The sequence below is a fragment of the Electrophorus electricus genome, chromosome 9, assembly GCF_013358815.1.
Source record: "Electrophorus electricus isolate fEleEle1 chromosome 9, fEleEle1.pri, whole genome shotgun sequence".
NCBI lineage: Eukaryota > Metazoa > Chordata > Actinopteri > Gymnotiformes > Gymnotidae > Electrophorus > Electrophorus electricus.
In genome coordinates, this window is record NC_049543.1 from 5,794,916 (window position 1) to 5,815,823 (window position 20,908).

Consider the following 20,908-nt stretch of genomic DNA (forward strand, 5'->3'; position numbering starts at 1 on the left):
CGCGGCAGCGAAAACGCGCCAAATTCTGAGTCGGTGTATTGACAGGAATATAAACACGACTTTTGCTGTAATGGAGCTAGCTAATTAGCTAACTTCGATATATTGGCCCAGTTAATAATAACAGCTTTTCTGAACCTCCATGCTAAGCAGAACCCTCAACTTGGTTAGACGGCACAACTTTGGTAAAAGTGACTGGGAAAACGGGCCGTTAAATGTAAACGCTTTTCGATATATTGCAGCGGCTGGCTAGCTAGCGTTAGGTTAGCAGTGGTAGCTAGCTGGTAAACTCTCTTACCAAACACACTTCTATCGAGCTAGTTAAGAGAGGTTAACAACTTCTGCTGACTTTCTTCGGCCTTTCTTGTCAGTGTTCTTGTCCACGATGGTTTTACAGAACAGCGGGCGATATAAAGCGGACCGTAGCGGAGGAGATCAGGACAACCCGCAGTAAGATGTGACCTGTGCTACCTAGCTAACGTAACCTAGCAGTTAGAATTTTAGCTACCTGTAATAGTCGGATTAGAAACATAGTGTGTAATTATATTAGCTATTTTAGCTGTCTTCTGGGCAGTTACTAACAGCCTGACGGTACCGTTTTCTTCGTGCAATAATGTAATGTTGGTCTCGCACGTAGGGATGACGTTTCTGCCTTGTCCGCTGTCAAGCGGCTTGAACGCAGTCAGTTTACCGATGAGATGGACACACGCTTCGGCTTCGAGAGGATGAAGGAGCCTGGCGAAAAAACTGGGTGGCTGATCAACATGCATCCGGTAAGACTGAGCGTTGGCGATTCAAGACAACCACGGTTATTGTTCCTTTCTTTTTTTCATTTAACTTGGATTTCGGTAAGTTTTGTATTTGTAATACGGAGTGATTCACCCAAGGAACATGATCATTTGCGTCTCTTTTTTGTCACGTGGATGCTAAAGTACTTGTAATAAGGTGCTGGGACGTCTACGTTTCTAACCTTCAATGCCTCACTCCGTTTAGACAGAGATTCTGGATGATGACAAGAGGATGATTAGTGCTGTGGATTACTACTTCATCCAAGAGGATGGCACCAGGTTTAAGGTGATGATCGTCATTACGAATGAACATTTAATGTGTTTGTGTATTTTTTAACCCCTCCATTACAACCTATAACATGCAACACTGCTTGTTTTAATAGGTTGCACTGCCCTATAAGCCGTACTTCTACATAGCCACTAGAATGGTGAGAACGCTAAATGCATTCAGTGCAGTATACAGTACATGTGAGTCAAAAGTAAATATTCTGAGTGGGATTTATGGCAATGTGACATTTTGGGTGTCATCCTCATCCATTTTTGTGTAGAACTGTGACAGAGAAGTGATCTCCTTCTTGTCAAAGAAGTTCCAAGGGAAGATAGCCAAGCTAGAGGCGATCTCCAAGGAAGACCTAGATCTGGTAAGATGTACTCAGTTTTTTATTCATTCAGACATTATTCTATCCTTCTTTAACACCATTATTTGAGACCCTTGGTTTAGTAGTAGCTGTTCAGTTGTTTATAATCTTTGAATCTAAACGTATTTACTGCCATGTGTTTTTGTACTGTATATCTATGGATTGTGTTGTGTCCTGGTTTTGTGTTTCCAAGCCTAACCACCTGGTGGGATTGAAGAGGACATGCATCAAGCTGTGCTTTAACACTGTGGACGACCTGGTGAAAGTAAAGCGAGAGATCTGGCCAGCTGTGAAAAAGCACAGGGAGAGGGAGAAGTCCAATGACATCTACACGAACATGCTCTCCAGGTGTCTGCTTTAGCGGACGGTTGTCTAGTGTGGCTTTGTACTAGTGTAATACGCTCGTCATGGCGTATCGTTAATAAGATCGTTAAAGTAAAGATGGAAGCCTTCTCTTGCATGCTGGCGATTGTCATGCAGCATAAAATTTGATGAAATTCTAAATGAAGTTTATAAAAATTCTAAAATTGTGTGCATTGATCACACAGCCTTTAACATATAAAATGTGTGTGTGTGTGTGTGTGTGTGTGCGTGCGCATGCTTGGGTGCATGCGTGCGCTCCTGCATGTACGTGGGGTGCAGTGCGCTGGTAGGGGGAAGCGTGATGTCACCCGAGGAGGATGGCTCGTCTAAGAGAATGGCCGACCAGCTGGATAACATTGTGGACATGAGAGAGTATGATGTTCCTTACCATGTCAGGCTGTCCATCGACCTCAAGATTCATGTGGTAAAGGCACACATCTCAGACCTAACTCCATTCACAAAGCGCTGATGGAACAATTGGAGAGAGGGAGCATTTTGTTTGATAGTCGTGTGATCACATTCCTGTGAGCTCTGTTAATGCTAGAGCTATCTCCACTGTGCTGCAATGTTTTACTAACGAACAAGACATTGATTTTATTTTAGAATCAGATAACTAAACGTAACTCCAAGTCTGTCATTTTAAAAGCAGTACTCCAGTTTTTCAGCCTAATCCTCTACCTGAATCTGTAGTTCATGTTAGTCACTTAAAATGGACGTGTAAAGGCCTTTATTGGTCTGTATCTTTTAGAACTGCTGCTAGGCAGCGTCTCTCTAACCATCCTTGTTTGGTTCCAGGCTCACTGGTATAATGTGAGGTACAGAGGCAGTGTTTATCCTCCAGAGATTGTGCGCAGGGATGACCTGGTGGAAAGACCCGTGAGTATCAGTATGACAGAAGTGTAGCTATTTTAGCATGATTCCAAGCACGTGTGCTTTTGTGTGCTCACTCTGTAGCCCTCCTTGGTCTCCGTCATTCACAGGATCCTGTAGTGTTGGCGTTTGATATTGAGACCACTAAGCTGCCCCTGAAATTTCCTGATGCAGAAACGGACCAGATTATGATGATCTCCTACATGATTGATGGCCAGGTTTGACTCGACATGTTAATATAGACTAAACTAATTACATGGTTCAGTATTCTATCAGCCCTTATCACTTTGTGTAACTAGGCTTTGAGAGAGTGCTTATGGCCATTTGGGATTTGTCACTTTATGTCCTGGTAGGGTTTCCTGATCACAAACAGGGAGATCGTCTCTGATGACATTGAGGATTTCGAGTTCACCCCTAAGCCGGAGTACGAGGGTCCCTTCACTGTATTCAATGAGCCAGACGAGGCAAGTGAGGGGGAGCTCTCGCCAGCTGCTCTCCAGAACATGGAGACTTCTGCTGCCACACTGCTCTTTATGCCTGAGGAGAACTTCACTAACAGCATGACTTGTGTCTACTTCACAGGCTGCTCTTATTCAGAGATGGTTTGAGCACGTCCATGAGACCAAACCCAACATCTTTGTGACTTACAACGGTGACTTCTTCGACTGGTGAGCCCGAACATATGGAAGTGACCTCCTGTCGCCTTGGCATTCTAGAGACCTCTGCCCTCTTGTTTGTTCCTTGAAAAACTTCATCCGCTATGTTTCGCAAGCACACTTTGTCACATAATTGATATGGGATTTGTGGAAAGTAAACCTGTAATCAGCCTTGTCTTGATCGCCGTTTCTGATCGCTGCTGCCTGTCCCTGTTTTTCTTCCCATCAGGCCGTTTGTGGAGGCTCGTGCGGCCCAGCACGGACTGAGCATGCACCAGGAGATCGGCTTCCAGAAGGACAGCCAGGGCGAGTACAAATCCAGCCAGGCCATTCACATGGACTGCCTCAGGTATGGCCAGCAGGATGGGGACAGGGCAGAGCCCACTGGGGGAGAACTGAGTTAAACAGAACACCGCTGCTTTAAATTTATATATATATATATATATATATATATATATATATATATATATATACATATATACATATACATATATATATATATATATATATATATATATATATATATATATATATATATATATATATATACATGTGTATGTATGTGTGTGTGTGTATGTATATATATATATATATATATATATATATATATATGTACATGTGTATATATATATATATATATACATATACATACATATATATATATATATATATACATATACATACATATACATGTATATATATATATATATATATACACATATACATACATGTATATATATATATATATACATATACATACATATATATATATATATATATATATATATACACATATACATACATATACATGTATATATATATATATATATATATGTATATGTATGTATATGTGTATATATATATATATATATATATATGTATGTATATATATATATATACATGTATGTATATGTGTATATATATGTATGTATATGTATATATATATATATATATATATATATATACATGTATATGTATGTATATGTGTATATATATATATGTATGTATATGTATATATATATATATATATATATATATATATATATATATATATATATATATGTATGTACATGTGTGTGTATATATATATATATATATATATATATATACACATGTACATACATATATAGTGGTAGGTGAATATCCATATATCTCTCTCTCTCTCTCTCTCTCTCTCTCTCTCTCTCTCTCTCTCTCTCTCTCTCTCTCTCTCTCTCTCCACACACACACACCCTGTCTTAGGTGGGTAAAGAGAGACAGTTACCTACCAGTAGGTAGCCATAACCTGAAGGCAGCAGCCAAAGCTAAGCTGGGTTATGACCCTGTGGAGCTGGACCCAGAGGAGATGTGCCGCATGGCTACAGAAGAACCCCAGGTAGAACGCTCTCTGTAGTCACACATTCACAGTTACTTGGTCTTATATTTATTGATCTATAGTAAGATTTTTAATATAAATGGACTCTGTTATGAAATAGTCAACCACCTCTACACAAATGGAATCAATTATCTTAATAGATTTTGAATTGTTCTCACTGATGTTTTAGTTCACTCGCTCTTCTTTCATTTCCGCGGTTTTGTTTAACACCAAATCTAATTATTCTTCCATTGCATCATTTCCAGACCTTAGCTACTTACTCTGTGTCAGATGCCGTGGCCACCTACTACCTCTATATGAAATACGTCCATCCGTTTATCTTTGCCCTGTGCACCATAATCCCCCTGGAGCCTGACGAGGTGCGTGTTCCAGTGTTTTCCACGAGATGAGGATATCTGGTTCAGAAACCTCCCCTTCCTGTGCTCTGCCTCTGGAAAAGTACTGCAGAAAACAAGTGCTATTTAGACTTGTACTTATGTTAAAATTTTTGAAGTTTTTTTTTTTTGTTTTTTTTTTTACTAAATAATCTTATTATAAAAATGTATTTTATTTATACCCAATAGAGCCTCAAAATCATTGTTTTGCATTTGTGTCCCTATATTGTAGGCTAATGCTTTGTTCCTTTTTGTGTGTGTGTGTGTGTGTGTGTGTGTGTGTGTGTGTGTGTGTGTGTGTGTGTGTGTGTGTTTTCTCAGGTGTTGCGAAAAGGCTCAGGAACGCTGTGTGAGGCGTTGTTGATGGTGCAGGCGTTTCATGCCAACATAATTTTCCCCAACAAGCAGGAGCAGGTGTTCAATAAGCTCACAGAGGACGGCCATGTTCTGGACTCCGAGACTTATGTGGGGGGCCATGTTGAGGCTCTAGAGTCCGGAGTCTTTCGGAGTGACATCCCCTGTCGTTTTAAAATGGTATGCGCCAGTCATCCTGAACATATTGTCATTTTGTGTTCCCAGCGTGAGTTTAATCCAAAAAAAAAAAAAAGGTTTTATTTTTGCTGTGGTTTGTAGATGTGTTGGATCCAAGGAACTGATCTGTTAAATACAGTACCCAAACCCATCTCCTGAAGTTTAGGTTCATTTTGTATATTCAGTTTGGGTTATACATTTTAATTTTAATGTCAGTTTAATTTCATTTTAGTTTGTGTTTGTGTTGAAAGAACCCTGCAGCATTTGACGTCCTGCTTCAGAGGGTGGAGAGGACCCTTCGTCACGCAATTGAGGAAGAGGAGAAGATTCCACTGGAGCAGATCACAAACTTCAGTGAGGTCAGTCTGACTTTAAAAATATCAGGGGGGGGGGGGGGGTTGCATGTTTTTGTTTTTTTATTGTTATTATATGCCAGCCGGATCACTTGTGTTAAAAAATGATGATCGTATAATTCCTGATCAACTCTCATTTCCAGTTGTAATCAGACCATGTCCTTTTCCCACCCTCAGGTCTGTGATGAGATTAAGAGGAAGTTGATCTCTCTGAAGGAAGTGCCCAACAGAATCGAGTGTCCTCTTATTTACCATCTGGACGTCGGGGCCATGTATCCCAACATCATCCTCACCAACAGACTACAGGTCAGTTCCTTACCAGCAGGGGGCATCAACCCTCCTCCTGCAGCGCAGTCATTAGACTATATGCAACATCATCCTCACCAGCAGATTACGGGTCGGTCACTTAAGCCAGCGTATGCAGGATCAGTAGTCTTCATCAGATCGGTGTTCAGTGGCCTCTCTGGGGGATATCATGCTCTGCGTGTCTTAGCTTTAGTTCCATGCTCCGACTGATTCAGTGACCGCGCTAATAAACGACCCCGACAGCAGCAGTGTCAGGTGTATCAGAGCACAGCACGTGGGGTGTTCAAATCGCCACGACTGACTGGACATTTGCCTTCCTTTCTGCCCCCGCCTTGCGGCGTCCAGCCGTCAGCCATGGTGGGTGAGGCGGTCTGTGCTGCATGTGATTTCAACAAGCCTGGAGCCAGGTGTCAGCGGAGGATGGCATGGCACTGGAGGGGGGAGATCAGTGAGTGTTGTTACTGAGGGCTGTTACCTGGGGGGGGGGGGGGTCTGTCTGCTCCACACACTTTTTACACCGCCGAGTTTGGGAATAGTATCGTCATATTGTGTATACTGAAGATCAGACCATGTCTTGGTCAAGTCTCAAGTCTAAAGCTTGAATTAGGGTTTTGGTTATACGCTGTATGGATGGTGTAGCAATCCAGTTCTTATCCATACGAGAGGTGTGACCTCTTTGGTTGTCCCCGACAGTGCCTGCCAGCCGTAGCGAGTTCCACCGCATCCAGCAGCAGTTGGAGTCGGAGAAGTTTCCCCCTCTGTTTCCTAACGGCAGGCCGCGTGCCTTCCACGAGCTCAACAGGGAAGAGCAGGCTCGCCACGAGAAGAAGCGTCTGGCAGGTGGGCGTCGCTCACACACACTCACCAGTCCCTGTGACTGCGATTAGGGAAGCCTGAGCATTAGAGAGAGATGTCTCAGCTTCCATGTGGTAAGACCTGTCTCTAGTTTACAGCGGCGTTTTGCTTGTGAAAGTGCACCACCATATGCGAGTGTGTCTTGGAGACTAGACTCTCAGCAAAGGCAAGACTGGAGTTGGCTTGCATTCTTTCCTCAGACTACTGCAGGAAGGCCTACAAGAAGGTCCATCTGACCAGGCTTGAGGAGAGAGTCACCACAATCTGTCAGAGAGAGAACTCCTTCTACGTGGACACGGTCCGAGCATTCCGAGATCGACGTTATGAGTTTAAAGGACTGCACAAGGTGCTGTTTGGAGTGCGAATATTCCAGACTTGACAAACGTTCTATAGATGTACTTGCTCAGCCGGCAGAGATGTTCTTGTGTTGGCTTATACACCTAATGGTTAGTTCTTGTCTGTCTGTCTGTCACTGTCGTTCACTCTGGCCGTCTCACTAGGTGTGGAAGAAGAAGCTGTCCGCGGCTCTGGAGAGCGGCGACGCGGCCGAGGTGAAGCGCTGTAAGAACATGGAGATCCTCTACGACTCTCTGCAGTTGGCACACAAGTGCATCTTGAACTCCTTCTATGGCTACGTCATGAGGAAAGGGTGCGCGAATGAGACACCACGGTCACGCACCTTACACAGAATCGCTGCTTTTCTCTTAGCCTTTTTACAGTAGTGCCAGACTCCGGAAACAGAGCAAGAATATCCCTAACTGGTCCCAGTACGGAGTCTATTAAACACTGGCTCAAATATTTGACTGTGGTCTCATGAAAGATGAGCTCTTTTTTTTTTTTTTTTTTTTCCTTCCTCGAACTTTCTGTTCATGGCAGTAAATGTTTATACAAGTTTTGTTGTTTGTGATATTTTGTCGTTTTCCTTTGAGTCATAATATGTTTTGATGCAGATTTTTCTTTTACGCTGATGCGCTGTTCCACCCTGTAGGGCGCGATGGTACTCCATGGAGATGGCCGGTATTGTGTGTCACACAGGAGCCAACATCATCACCCAGGCCAGGGAGCTGATTGAGCAAATTGGGTGGGGATCTCCATCTCTCAGTCCAGTTCACTTTGCTGCCCCCCAAGATGGGAAATTTAACAAGTGATGCGCTGGCGTGCTGTTAACTCCACAAGCTTGATAGTCATTGTAAAGTTAGGGAGTGTAGGCCAAATCGGCGGTGTTCCCAGTAGGCGTGAGTGCCATCTGCTGATAGTTTACCTGTTGGTTTGGTGATGCAGGAGGCCCTTGGAGCTGGACACTGATGGGATCTGGTGTGTGCTGCCCAACACTTTCCCAGAGAACTTTGTCATCAAATCCTCCAATGAGAAGAAACCCAAAGTGACTATAAGTTATCCTGGTGCCATGCTGAACATAATGGTGAAGGCAAGTTCACTCCTGCCCTGCCCACTGAAGGTTATGGAACACAGCTAAAATAACTGCAGGTACCGACATGTTAAGTGTGTGTTTTTTTTGTTTGTTTGTTTTTTTTCACTCCTTTTTGGTTTCCATGTTATCGTGTGCAGGAGGGATTCACGAACCATCAGTACCAAGAGCTGGTGGACCCGGCCTCGCTGACCTATGAGATGCGGCCAGAGAACAGCATCTTCTTCGAGGTGGACGGCCCATACCTGGCTATGATCTTGCCCGCCTCCAAAGAAGAGGGCAAGAAGCTGAAAAAGAGGCGAGTAGGCAGAGGTCATGACCCCAGACCACACACACCCACACCCTCGTAGAATGGTGCTGCCACCTGAGAATCAGAAGCATCAAGGCACTGATGCCATTTTGTACCTAATAGTATAACTTTATGTAACAGCATAACTGCAGGTAATGCTTTATCTATAAGTAACGCTATATCTATGTAATGCTATACATATATATACATACATATATATATACACACACACACACACGTATATGTGTGTGTGTGTGTGTGTGTGTGTGTGTGTGTGTGTGTGTGTGTGTAACAGCATAACTATAAGTAATGCTATACCTGGAAGTAATGCTATAACTATGTAATAGCAAAAATATAAGTAATAGCATAACTATGTAATACTATAACTATAATAGCATAACTATAAATAATACTATAAGAAATAGCTTAACTATAAGTAATAGCATAACTATAAGTAATGCTATAATAAGTAATAGCATACCTACAACTAATACTATTACTAGATGTAATACTATGACTATATGTAATAGCATAACTATTGACTTGAGTAATGCAGTGGACTTTGATTAACATTGTCAATAAATCAAAATTAAATTTAGTGTTGTGCAATGGCGCTTTGTATGTGTGTGTGTTTCCTTGGCACTGCCAGGTATGCCGTGTTTAACGAGGACGGCTCTCTGGCGGAGCTGAAGGGTTTCGAGGTGAAGAGGAGGGGTGAGCTCCAGCTGATTAAGATCTTCCAGTCCTCCGTCTTCGAGGCCTTCCTCAAAGGCACCACCCTGGAGGAGGTCTACGCCTCTGTCGCCAAAGTCGCAGACTATTGGCTGGATGTGCTCTACAGCAAGGTAACATGGGATATGTGGTTTTGATGCAGCTCGCAGTATCAGTGGATAATAATAGTGTTTTGGGGGACCCCTTTGGTTCGTATCATGTGATTTGATAATGTTCGTTTTCACCTCTGAAGTTTTAAACATTTATTGCTTGATTTTCATCATAATGTTTTAATGCAAAGTACACATATTATAAAAGGAGCTGTACAAATTAAACGTTAAAGAGGAAGTGGAGTGTTGGAGGAATGGCATAACCTGGTTCGTGTGCCCTCTCTACCTTCCTCCCAGGCAGCCAACATGCCCGACGCAGAGCTGTTCGAGCTGATCGCGGAGAACCGCTCCATGTCGCGGAAGCTAGAGGACTACGGCGAGCAGAAGTCCACTTCCATCAGCACGGCCAAGCGCCTGGCCGAGTTCCTCGGCGACCAGATGGTGAAGGATGCAGGCCTGAGCTGCCGTTATGTCATCTCCCGCAAGCCAGAGGGCTCGCCTGTTACGGAGAGGTGGGGCTTAGGGTGTGTGGAGGCATGTGTGTGGTTGCTTGGGGGGGTTGGGTCTAGGATCCACAGAGCACTCATGGAACATCTAAGGTTGATCAGAATAGTCACATCACACAATTTAATAATACGATGTGCTAAAGGACTCGTTTGCATATTAAAATCTTTGGTGAGATCAGCATTGCTAAGGCCAATATTTCAGTAACGAGTAATGAGAGCATGTGTTGCCTTGTTGTGAGTGCCACCTAGCTGTTGAGTTTGTGCTGCCCTATTCTGAATCGTTTTAACCTGAGATGGTTTGTCTCGTGTACGTGGCTGTCCTCTCTCTCTCTTTCTGCAGGGCCATTCCTCTAGCTATATTCCAGGCTGAAGCTGGCGTTAAGAAACACTTCCTACGCAAATGGCTAAAAATGCCCAGCCTCCAGGACCTGGACATCAGATCGGTACATGGAGGTCATAAACACACTTATCCATTATCCGTCTTCATTTAACAAATGATTGACTTGGTGTGTTTGTGTTAGATCCTGGATTGGGGTTACTACATTGAGAGGCTGGGCAGTGCTATACAGAAGATCATCACCATTCCAGCAGCTCTGCAGCAGGTGAATCTGCACATTACTGTCATTTGTTCTCATTTGTCTGTGAATCTGATTTTATTTATTTTGCTTTGTCATTTATATTTTTAGGGTATTTGTAAAGCACCTTCCCTTGCCTAGATTTTGATTATGACCGACTGTGGGATTTATTTATTTATTTATGTGAACGGATTACTTACAGACTGCATGCGTGTGCATGCGCTCACTCGTGTGTAATACTCATAACACTCATAGCTGTTCTGATTTTCTCACTCAGGTGAAAAACCCTGTGCCCAGAGTGCGTCATCCAGACTGGCTGCATAAGAAACTTCTGGAAAAGAATGACATCTACAAACAGAAAAAAATCAGCGAGTTATTCACCAGTGAAGGAAAGAGACAGGTACACATCAAACCTCTCTCTCTCTATATATATAAAAAAATATTATACACACACACACAGCTCGACCATTTTGCCTCTATATCTCTAACTCCAATTGCACACAATTAGTCTCTCTCTCTCTTCCTCTCCAACAGGTTTCACATCAGGTGCAGGAGGCAGGTGAAACACCTGACATGGAGGATTTTGGCGTTCCACAGCGCCCCCTGCAGCCTGCTGTTCTAATCAGCACAAAGAGAAAGCGAGCCTCTCAGGGAGAAGCCAGCCAGACACAGTCTCAGGAGCTGGAGCTCACGCAGTCCTGGAGAGAGATACTGGGACCACCGCCACCAATGGGTACAACACAGGTACTACAGCCAATATAATGCTATCCGCTCAAAAAGGGTATTCCAGTTAACACCTGCCATTTCTACACATGAGCCACTGCACCAGTACACAAAATGTGTTGTAGACACTGTTCACAGTGTTCTCAATATTGATATTTTTATGAATACTGGAAACAACGTGTTTGTGTGTTCAGGAGGAACGCTTGGTCTGGCTACGCTACCATAAGAAGAAATGGGAGCTGCAAATCCGCCAGAGGAAGGAACGCAGGAAGAGACGTCGCTTGATTGACGGGGAGGCTCAGCCAACCGGAGGCGGCGTAATCAGGGACGGGCCTGTAACAGGACTGGGAGGTTTCCTGCGGAAGACAGCCCGGAGCATCTTAGATATGCCCTGGCAAATAGTACAGGTGAGCAGCTAAGCCAATCGGGACTTCAGTATTTGCTGAAGTGGCCAGTCCTGTGTGAGGTGTATGAAGTGATCAGATGCCTTCTTGTGTTCTTTTTGTTGGCTAACCCTGACACCTAGATTGCGGAGACCGGTCACCCAGGCTTATACAAGCTGTGGTCTGTGATTGGAACTGACCTTCACTGCATGAAGCTCAACATCCAACGAGTGTTCTATGTCAATCAAAGAGTACCCAAGCAGGAAGAGGGGCCCACATGCAAAAAGGTCTGTCCCCAGGTCCAATCAGCTCACTGCTTTTACAGACGACTCTTAAAATCACCAGGCACCGCTGGTGAATGAATGTTGGTTTTTGGTTGGGAAAAGAAATCTAGAGTGAATTGAGGTTTGAAGAAGGGTTGTTGTCCGCAGGTAAACCGGATTTTGCCGCGCTCCAACATGGCGTATTACCTGTACCAGTACTGTGTGCCAGAGGACATGTATCAGGAGCATATCAACGAGATCAACGCAGACCTCTCTGCCCCAGACATTGAGGGCGTCTACGAGACGCAGGTAAAAGCGGAGGACTGAGCACGGACACGGTTTTCTCTCTGGCCGATCACATTTGGAGAAAGAGTTTCACAAAAATATCAGTAGCCATGACAGTTAACCGGTAAATAAGAAATTGCAGCTTTCGTACTTTTATAACATTTGTAGGTTTACAGTGGAGACACTCGGCCAGTGCACAGATCCCCAGAGAATGGCTTTGATCATTATCCACCAATCAGTGACGCTCGCGCTGCCTTACAGCCTTTCTGTTTGCATTACATGCATAATTGATGTGTTTATTCAAGATCAGATAGAAAGTCATTTAGAAAGCCCTAAGTGCTATAGAGATTATGGTATCCTGATATGAAATTAATTTTTTTCAGTGTTTATATAAGAAGCTTGTAATCAATTAACAGAGACCTCTAATGTACCCATTAGTAAAATTGCAGATTTGCTTCCCTAATTTGAATTTGAGGGTTAATTTAATTTGAAGCATTTGATGTTTCTTGTTTTGTGAAGAAAGCGAACAAATGAGGGGAGTGATGTGCTCGTCTAAGTCGCACAGTGCTGGAAGGGTGCCTCAGCCTTCCTCTCTTTGGGGTACACACGCGCTTGTCCCTGCGCAATTCTGAGAATGAACTTTTTAGATCCCTCCTTATGAAGTTTGTAAAGCAGGTGCCAGACTTGAGTTCAGCAAACCCCAGTTTGCAAAGGGTGTTATTTTAGTTTTCATGGCCTTGCCTAGTTTGTTTGAAACGTCACAGTGGGAATTCCGTGTGTGTGTGTGTGTGTGTGTGTGTGTGTGTGTGTGTGTGTGTGTGTGTGTGTGTGTGTGTGTGTGTGTGTGTGTGTGTGCGTTTGCGTTTGCGTGTGTGTTTGCGTTTGCGTGTGTGTGTGTTTGCGTTTGCGTTTGCACGTGGCCTTATCCTGCAGGTGCCCCTACTGTTCCGGGCACTGGTGCAGCTTGGCTGTGTTTGCATGGTCAACAAGCAGGCAGTGCGGGAGCTGGCCGGCCGCGATGCTGACACCTTCGACCTGGAGCACCTGGACATGAGGTCCCTTGCCCAGTTCAGCTATCTGGAGCCAGGTAACACCCATCGCAACACCCCACGCTCAAAGCACGAGCGTGACCCTACATGCCGCACACCCATTTGAGGTCACAAGGCAAACTGGAAACTGTGTTTGCTCTTCATTGCTTGGTTTCCCCACTGGCAGTGGGGAATGGCTTATGGAATGCTTTGTGTTGCAGGCAGCGTGAGACACATTTACCTGTACCATCACAGCCAAGGCCACAAGGCTCTGTTCGGCCTCTTCATCCCCTCACAACGGAAAGCCAGCGTCTTTGTGCTCGACACGGTTCGCCCAATCTCTCCTCTTAAAAGAACCATAATTTTTATTTACTTACCTTTTTTTAACTTTTTGATCCTGAATACTGACTTGAGATATGCTAAATATTTCCACTATGCATGCTCATTTGATCTGCCTCATGTTTATGGGTAATCTGTACTTGGTTCATCATGGATCTCTCAGGTACACAGCTGTTGGACCTCCACATACTTCGCTCCTTATCTCCTCGTTAACCCTCCTCCGCCCCCTGCAGGTTCGAAGTAACCAGATGCCGAGCCTGAGTGCGCTGTACGGAGCGGAGCGCACGGCTCTGCTGGAGAAGACCAGTGAGGACCTGCTGCCCCCAGAGAAGCACCTGTTTGAGGTGCGAGCTGAGATGGACATTAAGGCCGTCTACCGTGCTGTGCAGCGCATCATGCTCAGCTATAAGGTAATCTTATACACACCCCTACCTCGTAACGACTTGGCACACACATGTTCTATAGATCTCATAGCACACGATGTGTCAGATAATGGCCAGTAGTACCTGGTGTTCTGATTTTGTGTGTGTCTATGCATGTTTGCATACATGTAGGAGGAGAGGCGTGGCCCCACCCTCATCGCCGTGCAGTCCAATTGGGACGTGCGGCGACTGAGCACGGCCATGGCGGTGCTGGAAGAATTCCCCGTGGTGCCCATCCACGTGACCGACGAGATCAGCTACAACGTGCTGGACTGGCAGAGGCATGGAGCGCGGCGCATGATAAAACACTACCTGAACCTGGACAGCTGCCTCTCGCAGGCCTTCGACATGGCCCGGTACAGCGCGCGCTGCACACACGACCTTTGCCTTTCCCCTCATTTCCTTTCCCGTCCGTTTCGCCACGGCCTCTAAGCTCCCTTCTGCCGCCGGCCTGTGCAGATATTACCACCTGCCCGTGGGGAACCTCCCCGAGGACATCTCCATCTTCGGCTCGGACCTCTTCCTGGCCCGTCACCTGCGCAGACACAACCACCTGCTGTGGCTGTCGCCGACGGCCAGGCCAGACCTGGGCGGCAAGGAGGCAGACGACAGCCGCCTGGTCACGGAGGGCGAGGAGCGTGCCTCCGTGGAGATCAACACACAAGGCTGCTACTCCACAGGTACGTGTGACCGGCCGGCAGCCCAGGCCGGCAGCTCCAGCAACGCCCCCTGCTGGTGAGGAGCCCGGCAAACGGATGTGGAATTGGAGCAGTTTTCTGGTTTTCTTTCAGTGTGTGTGGAGTTGGACATTCAGAGCTTGGCCGTCAATACCATCCTCCAGTCTCAGCATGTTAATGACATGGAGGGCGGGGCCAGTGTGGGCGTGAGCTTTGACGTCATCCAGCACGCGTCCCTGGAGGAAATGATGTCAGGCACTCCGGGGTCAAACGCAGTAGCCAGCTACGATGAAACCGCCCTATGCTCCAGCACATTCAGGTGTGTGCGTGTGCGTGCGTGTGCGCGTGTGCGTGCGCGTGTGTGCTCCAAACGCATTACCAAAGATGTGTCTTTCTCTGTTTAATAATGCTGTGTGTGTGTGTGGCACAGGATCCTGAAGAGCATGGTGGTGGGCTGGGTGCGGGAGATCACCCAGTACCACAACGTCTATGCTGATAACCAGGTGATGCACTTCTACCGCTGGCTGCGCTCTCCTAGCTCACTGCTGTACGACCCTGCTCTGCACCGCACGCTGCTCAACATGATGAAGAAGATCTTCCTGCAGTGAGTGACCGCGCGGCCACGCCCCTTCACATGCACTCATCTCCGCTGAACAGCAGAGGTGCTCAGGATGGAGCGCTTCCTTTTTGGGCCATATTATTAATATTTTGCTAGTTGCTATACGTTTTCTCAGCCTCTTAATCAGAATTTAGCTGCAAGATTCTTTCTCTCTCTTTCTCTTACACACACACACACAGACTGGTTGCTGAGTTTAAGCGTCTGGGCTCCTCCGTGGTCTACGGGAACTTCAACAGAATCATCCTCAGTACCAAGAAGCGCCGTATCGACAATGCCATCGCATACGTGGAGTACATCACTAACAGGTCTGAGCCCAGAAACAGAACGCGCGCACGCACACAGCGCAGGCCTGTCTGCCTCAGGTCCTGCATGCGCTTGTGATCTCACTAGCCTTTGATAGTGAGAGCTTGTTTAATAAAAATGTATAATATCCAATAATATATTGCTGTAATATAATATATTGCTTTTTTTAACCCTTATTACAGTGTTTGTCATTGCAATACTGCTAATACATACTTTAGTGCTGTGAGCATGCTTCCCAGTTTCAGTGTTGCCAGAGTTATGTTGGTGTATTTGAGTGATCACAGTATTCATATAGCAAATGTAGATCATTACTGTCAGAATAATGCAGACTGTTGTTTATTCATGTGACACCAGTGTGTTCTGATCTGTGCCTCACAGTCACGCTATCTAGCCGTTTAATCGCGGTATGGCTGCTATTGTTCATAAACTAAAAGTACCATCGCAAAGCACTGAATTTAACTGCTCTTTGATTCTGCACGTGGTTGCAGTATCCACGCGCGTGAGCTCTTCCACTCTCTGTCCATCACCTTCTCCCGATGCTGGGAGTTCCTGCTGTGGATGGATCCTTCCAACTACGGAGGCGTGAAGGGGAAGGTGCCCCCCAGCGTCCTGTACGGAGAGGTGGGTTACGAGGGGTTTGGGCTGCACTTTCCACGGGGGGGGGGTCAAGGTCGTCAGTAATAGGACAGTGAACATTTCGACTGGTCATTGGATTTGAAATGTAACAGTGATTTGTGGTGTTAAAAGCGCAGCTGTAATTTGAGGGAGTTTTTTTTTTTTGTTTGTTTGTTTTTTTATTCACTTAAGCCTATCGATTCTTCCTTCCGTCTCTAAACATGAAACAACGGGGGGGGGGGGGCGAACGGCATGGAAAAGGAGAGGAAAGAAAAGAAGGAAGGAGCGGATGAGGACAGCGAGAATGATGAAGATGAAGATGATGAACAGGAAGGTGATGAGCAAGGTGGAGATGAAGATGACGTGGAGGACCTGATTGAGAGCAACTGGAACATCATGCAATACCTACCTCAAGCCGCTTCTTGTCAGAAGTACTTCCTCATGATCATCTCAGGTGAATTTAGCTTTTTCTATTCCCTGATTTTGTATTTAGCGTCTCTCCCCCCCCCCCCCCAAATCTCTTTCACAAACACCTGCGTGCGTTCCAAATTATTTGCTATTATTTGTAAACATTTTTCCTGACGTGGTTAAGTGCCGGGAACGTTTCATTTACTTTTCCTCACCATGCTGTTCCCCCTTTGTCGTGCCCCACTGCAGCTTACATAGCTGCTGTGTATCACAGCATGAGGGAGGAGCTTAGGCGGAATGCTCCTGGAGCCACGCCTATAAAAAGGCGGGGTGGGAGCCAAGGAACCCAACAGCCTGCTGGGGATGTCAGTGCACTGCCTGGTAAGTCACATGTTCTGATTACACTACTGTTTCTGAGTGCATAACTGTTGACACACCATGAACAAACACTTTAAATTAAGAAAACAACTAATTCACTTTTCGGTGTTTGTGTTGTCTTTACAGTTGTCTGTTGTAGTATACAGTCATTTCGATTAATGTATTCAGTTGAGTGAGGTGCTAGACATCCGTGCCGCTGTAACCCTCGTACACAGAGCTGTTTACCTTGTCTCTCCGTATCCCTGTGTTCCCGCAGGCCTGATCACATTCTCTCAGGAATACGTATGCAGCGAACTCACCCAGAATGTCTTCACCATCACGCAGAAGATCCAGAAGAAGGTGTCCGGAAGCCGTGGCGTGACCCTGCCCTCCGAGATGTTCCCTGTTCTGCCCGGGTCACACCTGCCCCTCAACAACCCTGCCCTGGAGTTCATCAAATATGTGTGTCAGGTGAGAACGCGGGCCTCCGTCCCCACAACTGGCAATGGGAAAGAGCTGTGATTTGAACACAGTCAGTTTAACCACAAATGTTCAAGTGGGCACCATTTATCTGTTAGAGCACTGTTTTCCATACAGAGCTTTGGTGACTGCAGCCTGTCCACAGGTTTGCTCTGTTGCAGTTGTAGCAGGTGTTTAGTGGTGGTCTTCATTGCTTGCTTCAGGGGTGATGGAACTGTGAAGGAACAAAATCACGGCCAGGTTGGGACACCCCAAGCACTGTTTGGACCATGCTGCGCTGCAAAGCCGTGCCATCATCAGTATTTGTTTGAGGGCACGTGTACAAAAACGTGGTTAAATGTAGAAGGTGGTGTTTAGTGAGACTGGCATGTCTCTGGCTTGCCAGGTCCTCTCGCTGGACGCTAACATCACGAACCAGGTGAATAAGCTAAAACGCGATCTCCTGCGTCTCGTGGACATCGGTGAGTTCTCGGAGGAGGCCCAGTTCTGTGACCCGTGCAACTCTTACATCCTGCCAGAGGTCATCTGCCACCACTGCAACTTCTGTCGCGACCTTGACCTCTGCAAGGACCCTTCCGTAGCCCAGGTCAGCACACATGTCAAAGGGGATCAAATGCAGGCTGCGAGGAACTTTTGTATTGCATTGTATTAAGCTTGATATGGCTTGCATTTGACTGCCGTTCCAGCTCTGTGTGCTGGGTCGGTTGTTGCTGGTCCTGCTGACCCTCTTCCTGCCCCTCCCCTCCACCAGGATGGCTCAGTCCTGCCCCAGTGGTTCTGCTCGAACTGCCAGGCCCAGTACGACACCAACGCCATCGAGGTGACCCTGGTGGAAGCCCTGCAGAAGAAGCTCATGACCTACACGCTGCAGGACCTGGTGAGCGGCGAGCACCAGTCACGTGCGCCTTTACCGCGGAGACGGGCGCGCCGTCTCAGGATCGTGTTGTAGTAAATGTGATTACGTGGGCGTCAGGGTGCAGGTGCAGCTCCTCAGCTTCCCTGCCTGTGCCGGCTTGCTCTGGATCGTGTTTCATGTACTCACTGCAGCGGCAGTGAAGTGGGAGGATTTTGTTACGGGGCATTAAGGGTTTATTGGGAAGTTTCAGAGCGAGGGGGGAAAATAAAGCTGATCTGTGCAGCTGTGTGCAGGTACCATGGGTTAGATTCATGATTCTAGGATGTATATTTGTATGTGCATGTATGTGAGGTGGGGCTCGTGGATTGGTTACTGAGTTTAATCTGTATCTCGGAGCAGGATCTGTTCGCCGTCACTGGCTCACATGCAGCGGTGTGAATGCTGTCTGCACTGTGGTGATCGTAGAATGAGGAATGTGGTCTGCAGTGTGATGATCAGAGAGTGATGTGAATGAGGTGTGCGGTGTGGTGATCGGAGAGTGACCTGCTTTTTGCTGATTGCAGGAGTGCGGCAAATGCAAAGGGGTGAAGGAAGCCAACATGCCTCTCTACTGCAGCTGCGCAGGAGACTTCAAGCTCTCATACACCAGACAGGTCCGGCCAGTATGGGCTTTGCTCTGCCAGGGGCCAAGGCTGTGGTTGGTGCTCTCCCTGCTTGCGCTTCAGTGACCCGTAGGGGGCCTGCAATGATGGGTGTTTGTCTGTTCTCTTCTCAGAGCTTCTTGGAGCAGGTCGGCGTCTTCCGGAACATCGCTGCACACTATAACATGAACTTCCTGCTGGAGACCATCGACTGGATCCTGAGCATGATAATTTAGTGAGAGTGTGTGTGTGAGGGAGGGAGAGAGAGAGAGAGTGAGTGGGAGGGAGAGAGTGTGTGTGTGTGTGTGAGGGAGGGAGAGAGAGAGAGAGTGAGTGGGAGGGAGAGAGAGTGTGTGTGGGAGGGAGAGAGAGTGTGTGTGGGAGGGAGAGAGAGTGTGTGTGGGAGGGAGAGAGAGTGTGTGGGAGGGAGAGAGAGTGTGTGTGGGAGGGAGAGAGAGAGTGTGTGTGTGTGTGTGTGTGTGTGTGATGTTTATTGACTCATTAAATTGTATTTAGGACCTGTTTTTATCATTATATACTGAAAATGTACAAATCTTTGTACAGCTGTCTGTACAAATCTTGAACCTACATCACTTTCTATAAACGTTTCATTTTCCATTTTTAGGATATTGGGGAAACAAATGTATAAGTGCTAATTACTGACAGTGTGTTTTATTTGAATTAAATATTTTTATACACAAAATAAAGCCTTGATTTTTAATCTTTAGACTGTAGTAAGGTTTTGCAGGTAAAGACAGCTAGTCTGGCTTCCATAGTCTACTGAACAATTGTTTAAAGTGTTTGCTGCTCTGCTCACACTCAGTAAAGTTTTACACATCATGCCATTGGTAGGACTCTGCGGTAATTGCCTGGTTAGACAACACTCCTTTTTTACATTTAGGACTTAAGATACTACAGCAGTGTTTGTCAGCTCCTGTTTAGGACCCCTCAAACTCTGGATTGTTCCATTTCAGGGCACTTTTGCCAATATCCTTCTGAAACGACCAGGGTATGAGACACCAGGCCACTGCTGTCGCATTATCTCTGAGTTCAAGTCTAAAGCAGCTTTTCTAATTCTAAAGGAGGTCTGATTTTCTATTTTTATTCATTGTGTTTGCGAAATTTCTTCTATGCAGTTGATAAAATCGAAACATTTTTTCATTCCTACTTTTTAGTGCCATGTCATGGTGAGTGTTGCTCTCCACTTTGTACGAAGGACTATGAAACCTGAGGAGACACCTTTACAGTATTTATCAATGTGTCCAGTCGCTGTACACTTCCAACGGGATGAAGTAAAGTCTGTCCTTCAGTACCTCAGTCTCACTCTCCCAAATATAACCCCAGATGAGGGTGGTGTCCTAAGATGAGTTCTGTGATGGAGATGGTTGAAGAGTAATTTAACCTGTGAGTCTAGTCACATTTCAAAAAGTGGTTCATTTGGGTTTGGCTTTGTTGTTGGGTGAGAATTTGGTGCTCAGGAATTATGTGGTTTCTCCTGTTTAGCTGTTACTGTCGTGTTCATGCAGCAAAACGAAGGAAAATGTGAACATCAGGGCTCCGGTTTTCTACCTTTTATAGTGGTGGTGCTCCTGGAATTTATACAATCAATATCGGTTATTAGAGAATGTGTTTATTTGGAAATACCCAGTCATAGATGTGTTTTGAATGGTTGAAGCAGACCTCAGCCGAGGCTGTGTGGCTGCTGTGAGTACACCCTGTCCTGGTTTCAGTCTACTGGCTTGCCTGGAGAGGTGTGGGTTTAAGCCGGTCTCTTAGGAGGCTGATC

At 45.9% G+C, this 20,908-nt stretch overlaps 1 protein-coding gene across 1 annotated transcript; it reads left to right on the forward strand.

Annotated features, from left to right (window-relative positions):
• Nucleotides 1-48: 48 nt before the first annotated feature.
• Nucleotides 49-19,404, forward strand: pole (polymerase (DNA directed), epsilon). The gene is made up of 49 exons (XM_035529556.1): nucleotides 49-447; nucleotides 635-770; nucleotides 991-1,071; nucleotides 1,169-1,213; nucleotides 1,334-1,426; nucleotides 1,617-1,771; nucleotides 2,066-2,210; nucleotides 2,582-2,662; nucleotides 2,767-2,874; nucleotides 3,010-3,120; nucleotides 3,239-3,324; nucleotides 3,542-3,661; nucleotides 4,555-4,687; nucleotides 4,933-5,046; nucleotides 5,383-5,595; nucleotides 5,844-5,951; nucleotides 6,123-6,251; nucleotides 6,597-6,699; nucleotides 6,945-7,091; nucleotides 7,307-7,452; nucleotides 7,607-7,755; nucleotides 8,095-8,187; nucleotides 8,388-8,532; nucleotides 8,673-8,830; nucleotides 9,471-9,666; nucleotides 9,940-10,154; nucleotides 10,489-10,591; nucleotides 10,670-10,750; nucleotides 11,001-11,123; nucleotides 11,258-11,467; nucleotides 11,641-11,853; nucleotides 11,973-12,116; nucleotides 12,261-12,401; nucleotides 13,311-13,464; nucleotides 13,627-13,733; nucleotides 13,978-14,154; nucleotides 14,299-14,522; nucleotides 14,626-14,846; nucleotides 14,958-15,162; nucleotides 15,274-15,447; nucleotides 15,642-15,767; nucleotides 16,254-16,386; nucleotides 16,642-16,834; nucleotides 17,038-17,169; nucleotides 17,423-17,616; nucleotides 18,011-18,211; nucleotides 18,377-18,502; nucleotides 19,045-19,134; nucleotides 19,257-19,404. Exons 1-49 carry the CDS (start codon nucleotides 383-385, stop codon nucleotides 19,356-19,358), a joined length of 6,849 nt encoding a protein of 2,282 aa, XP_035385449.1. The 5' UTR covers nucleotides 49-382; the 3' UTR covers nucleotides 19,359-19,404.
• The last annotated feature ends 1,504 nt before the right edge of the window (nucleotides 19,405-20,908 follow it).

Bases quoted from the DNA above. Each gene is read 5' to 3' on its own strand.
- pole (XM_035529556.1), top strand. From the start codon at position 383: ATGGTTTTACAGAACAGCGGGCGATATAAAGCGGACCGTAGCGGAGGA. The intron at 3,121-3,238 runs GCAAGTGAGGGG...TCTACTTCACAG, and splicing joins TATTCAATGAGCCAGACGAG to GCTGCTCTTATTCAGAGATG. The intron at 12,402-13,310 runs GTAAAAGCGGAG...CTTATCCTGCAG, and splicing joins AGGGCGTCTACGAGACGCAG to GTGCCCCTACTGTTCCGGGC.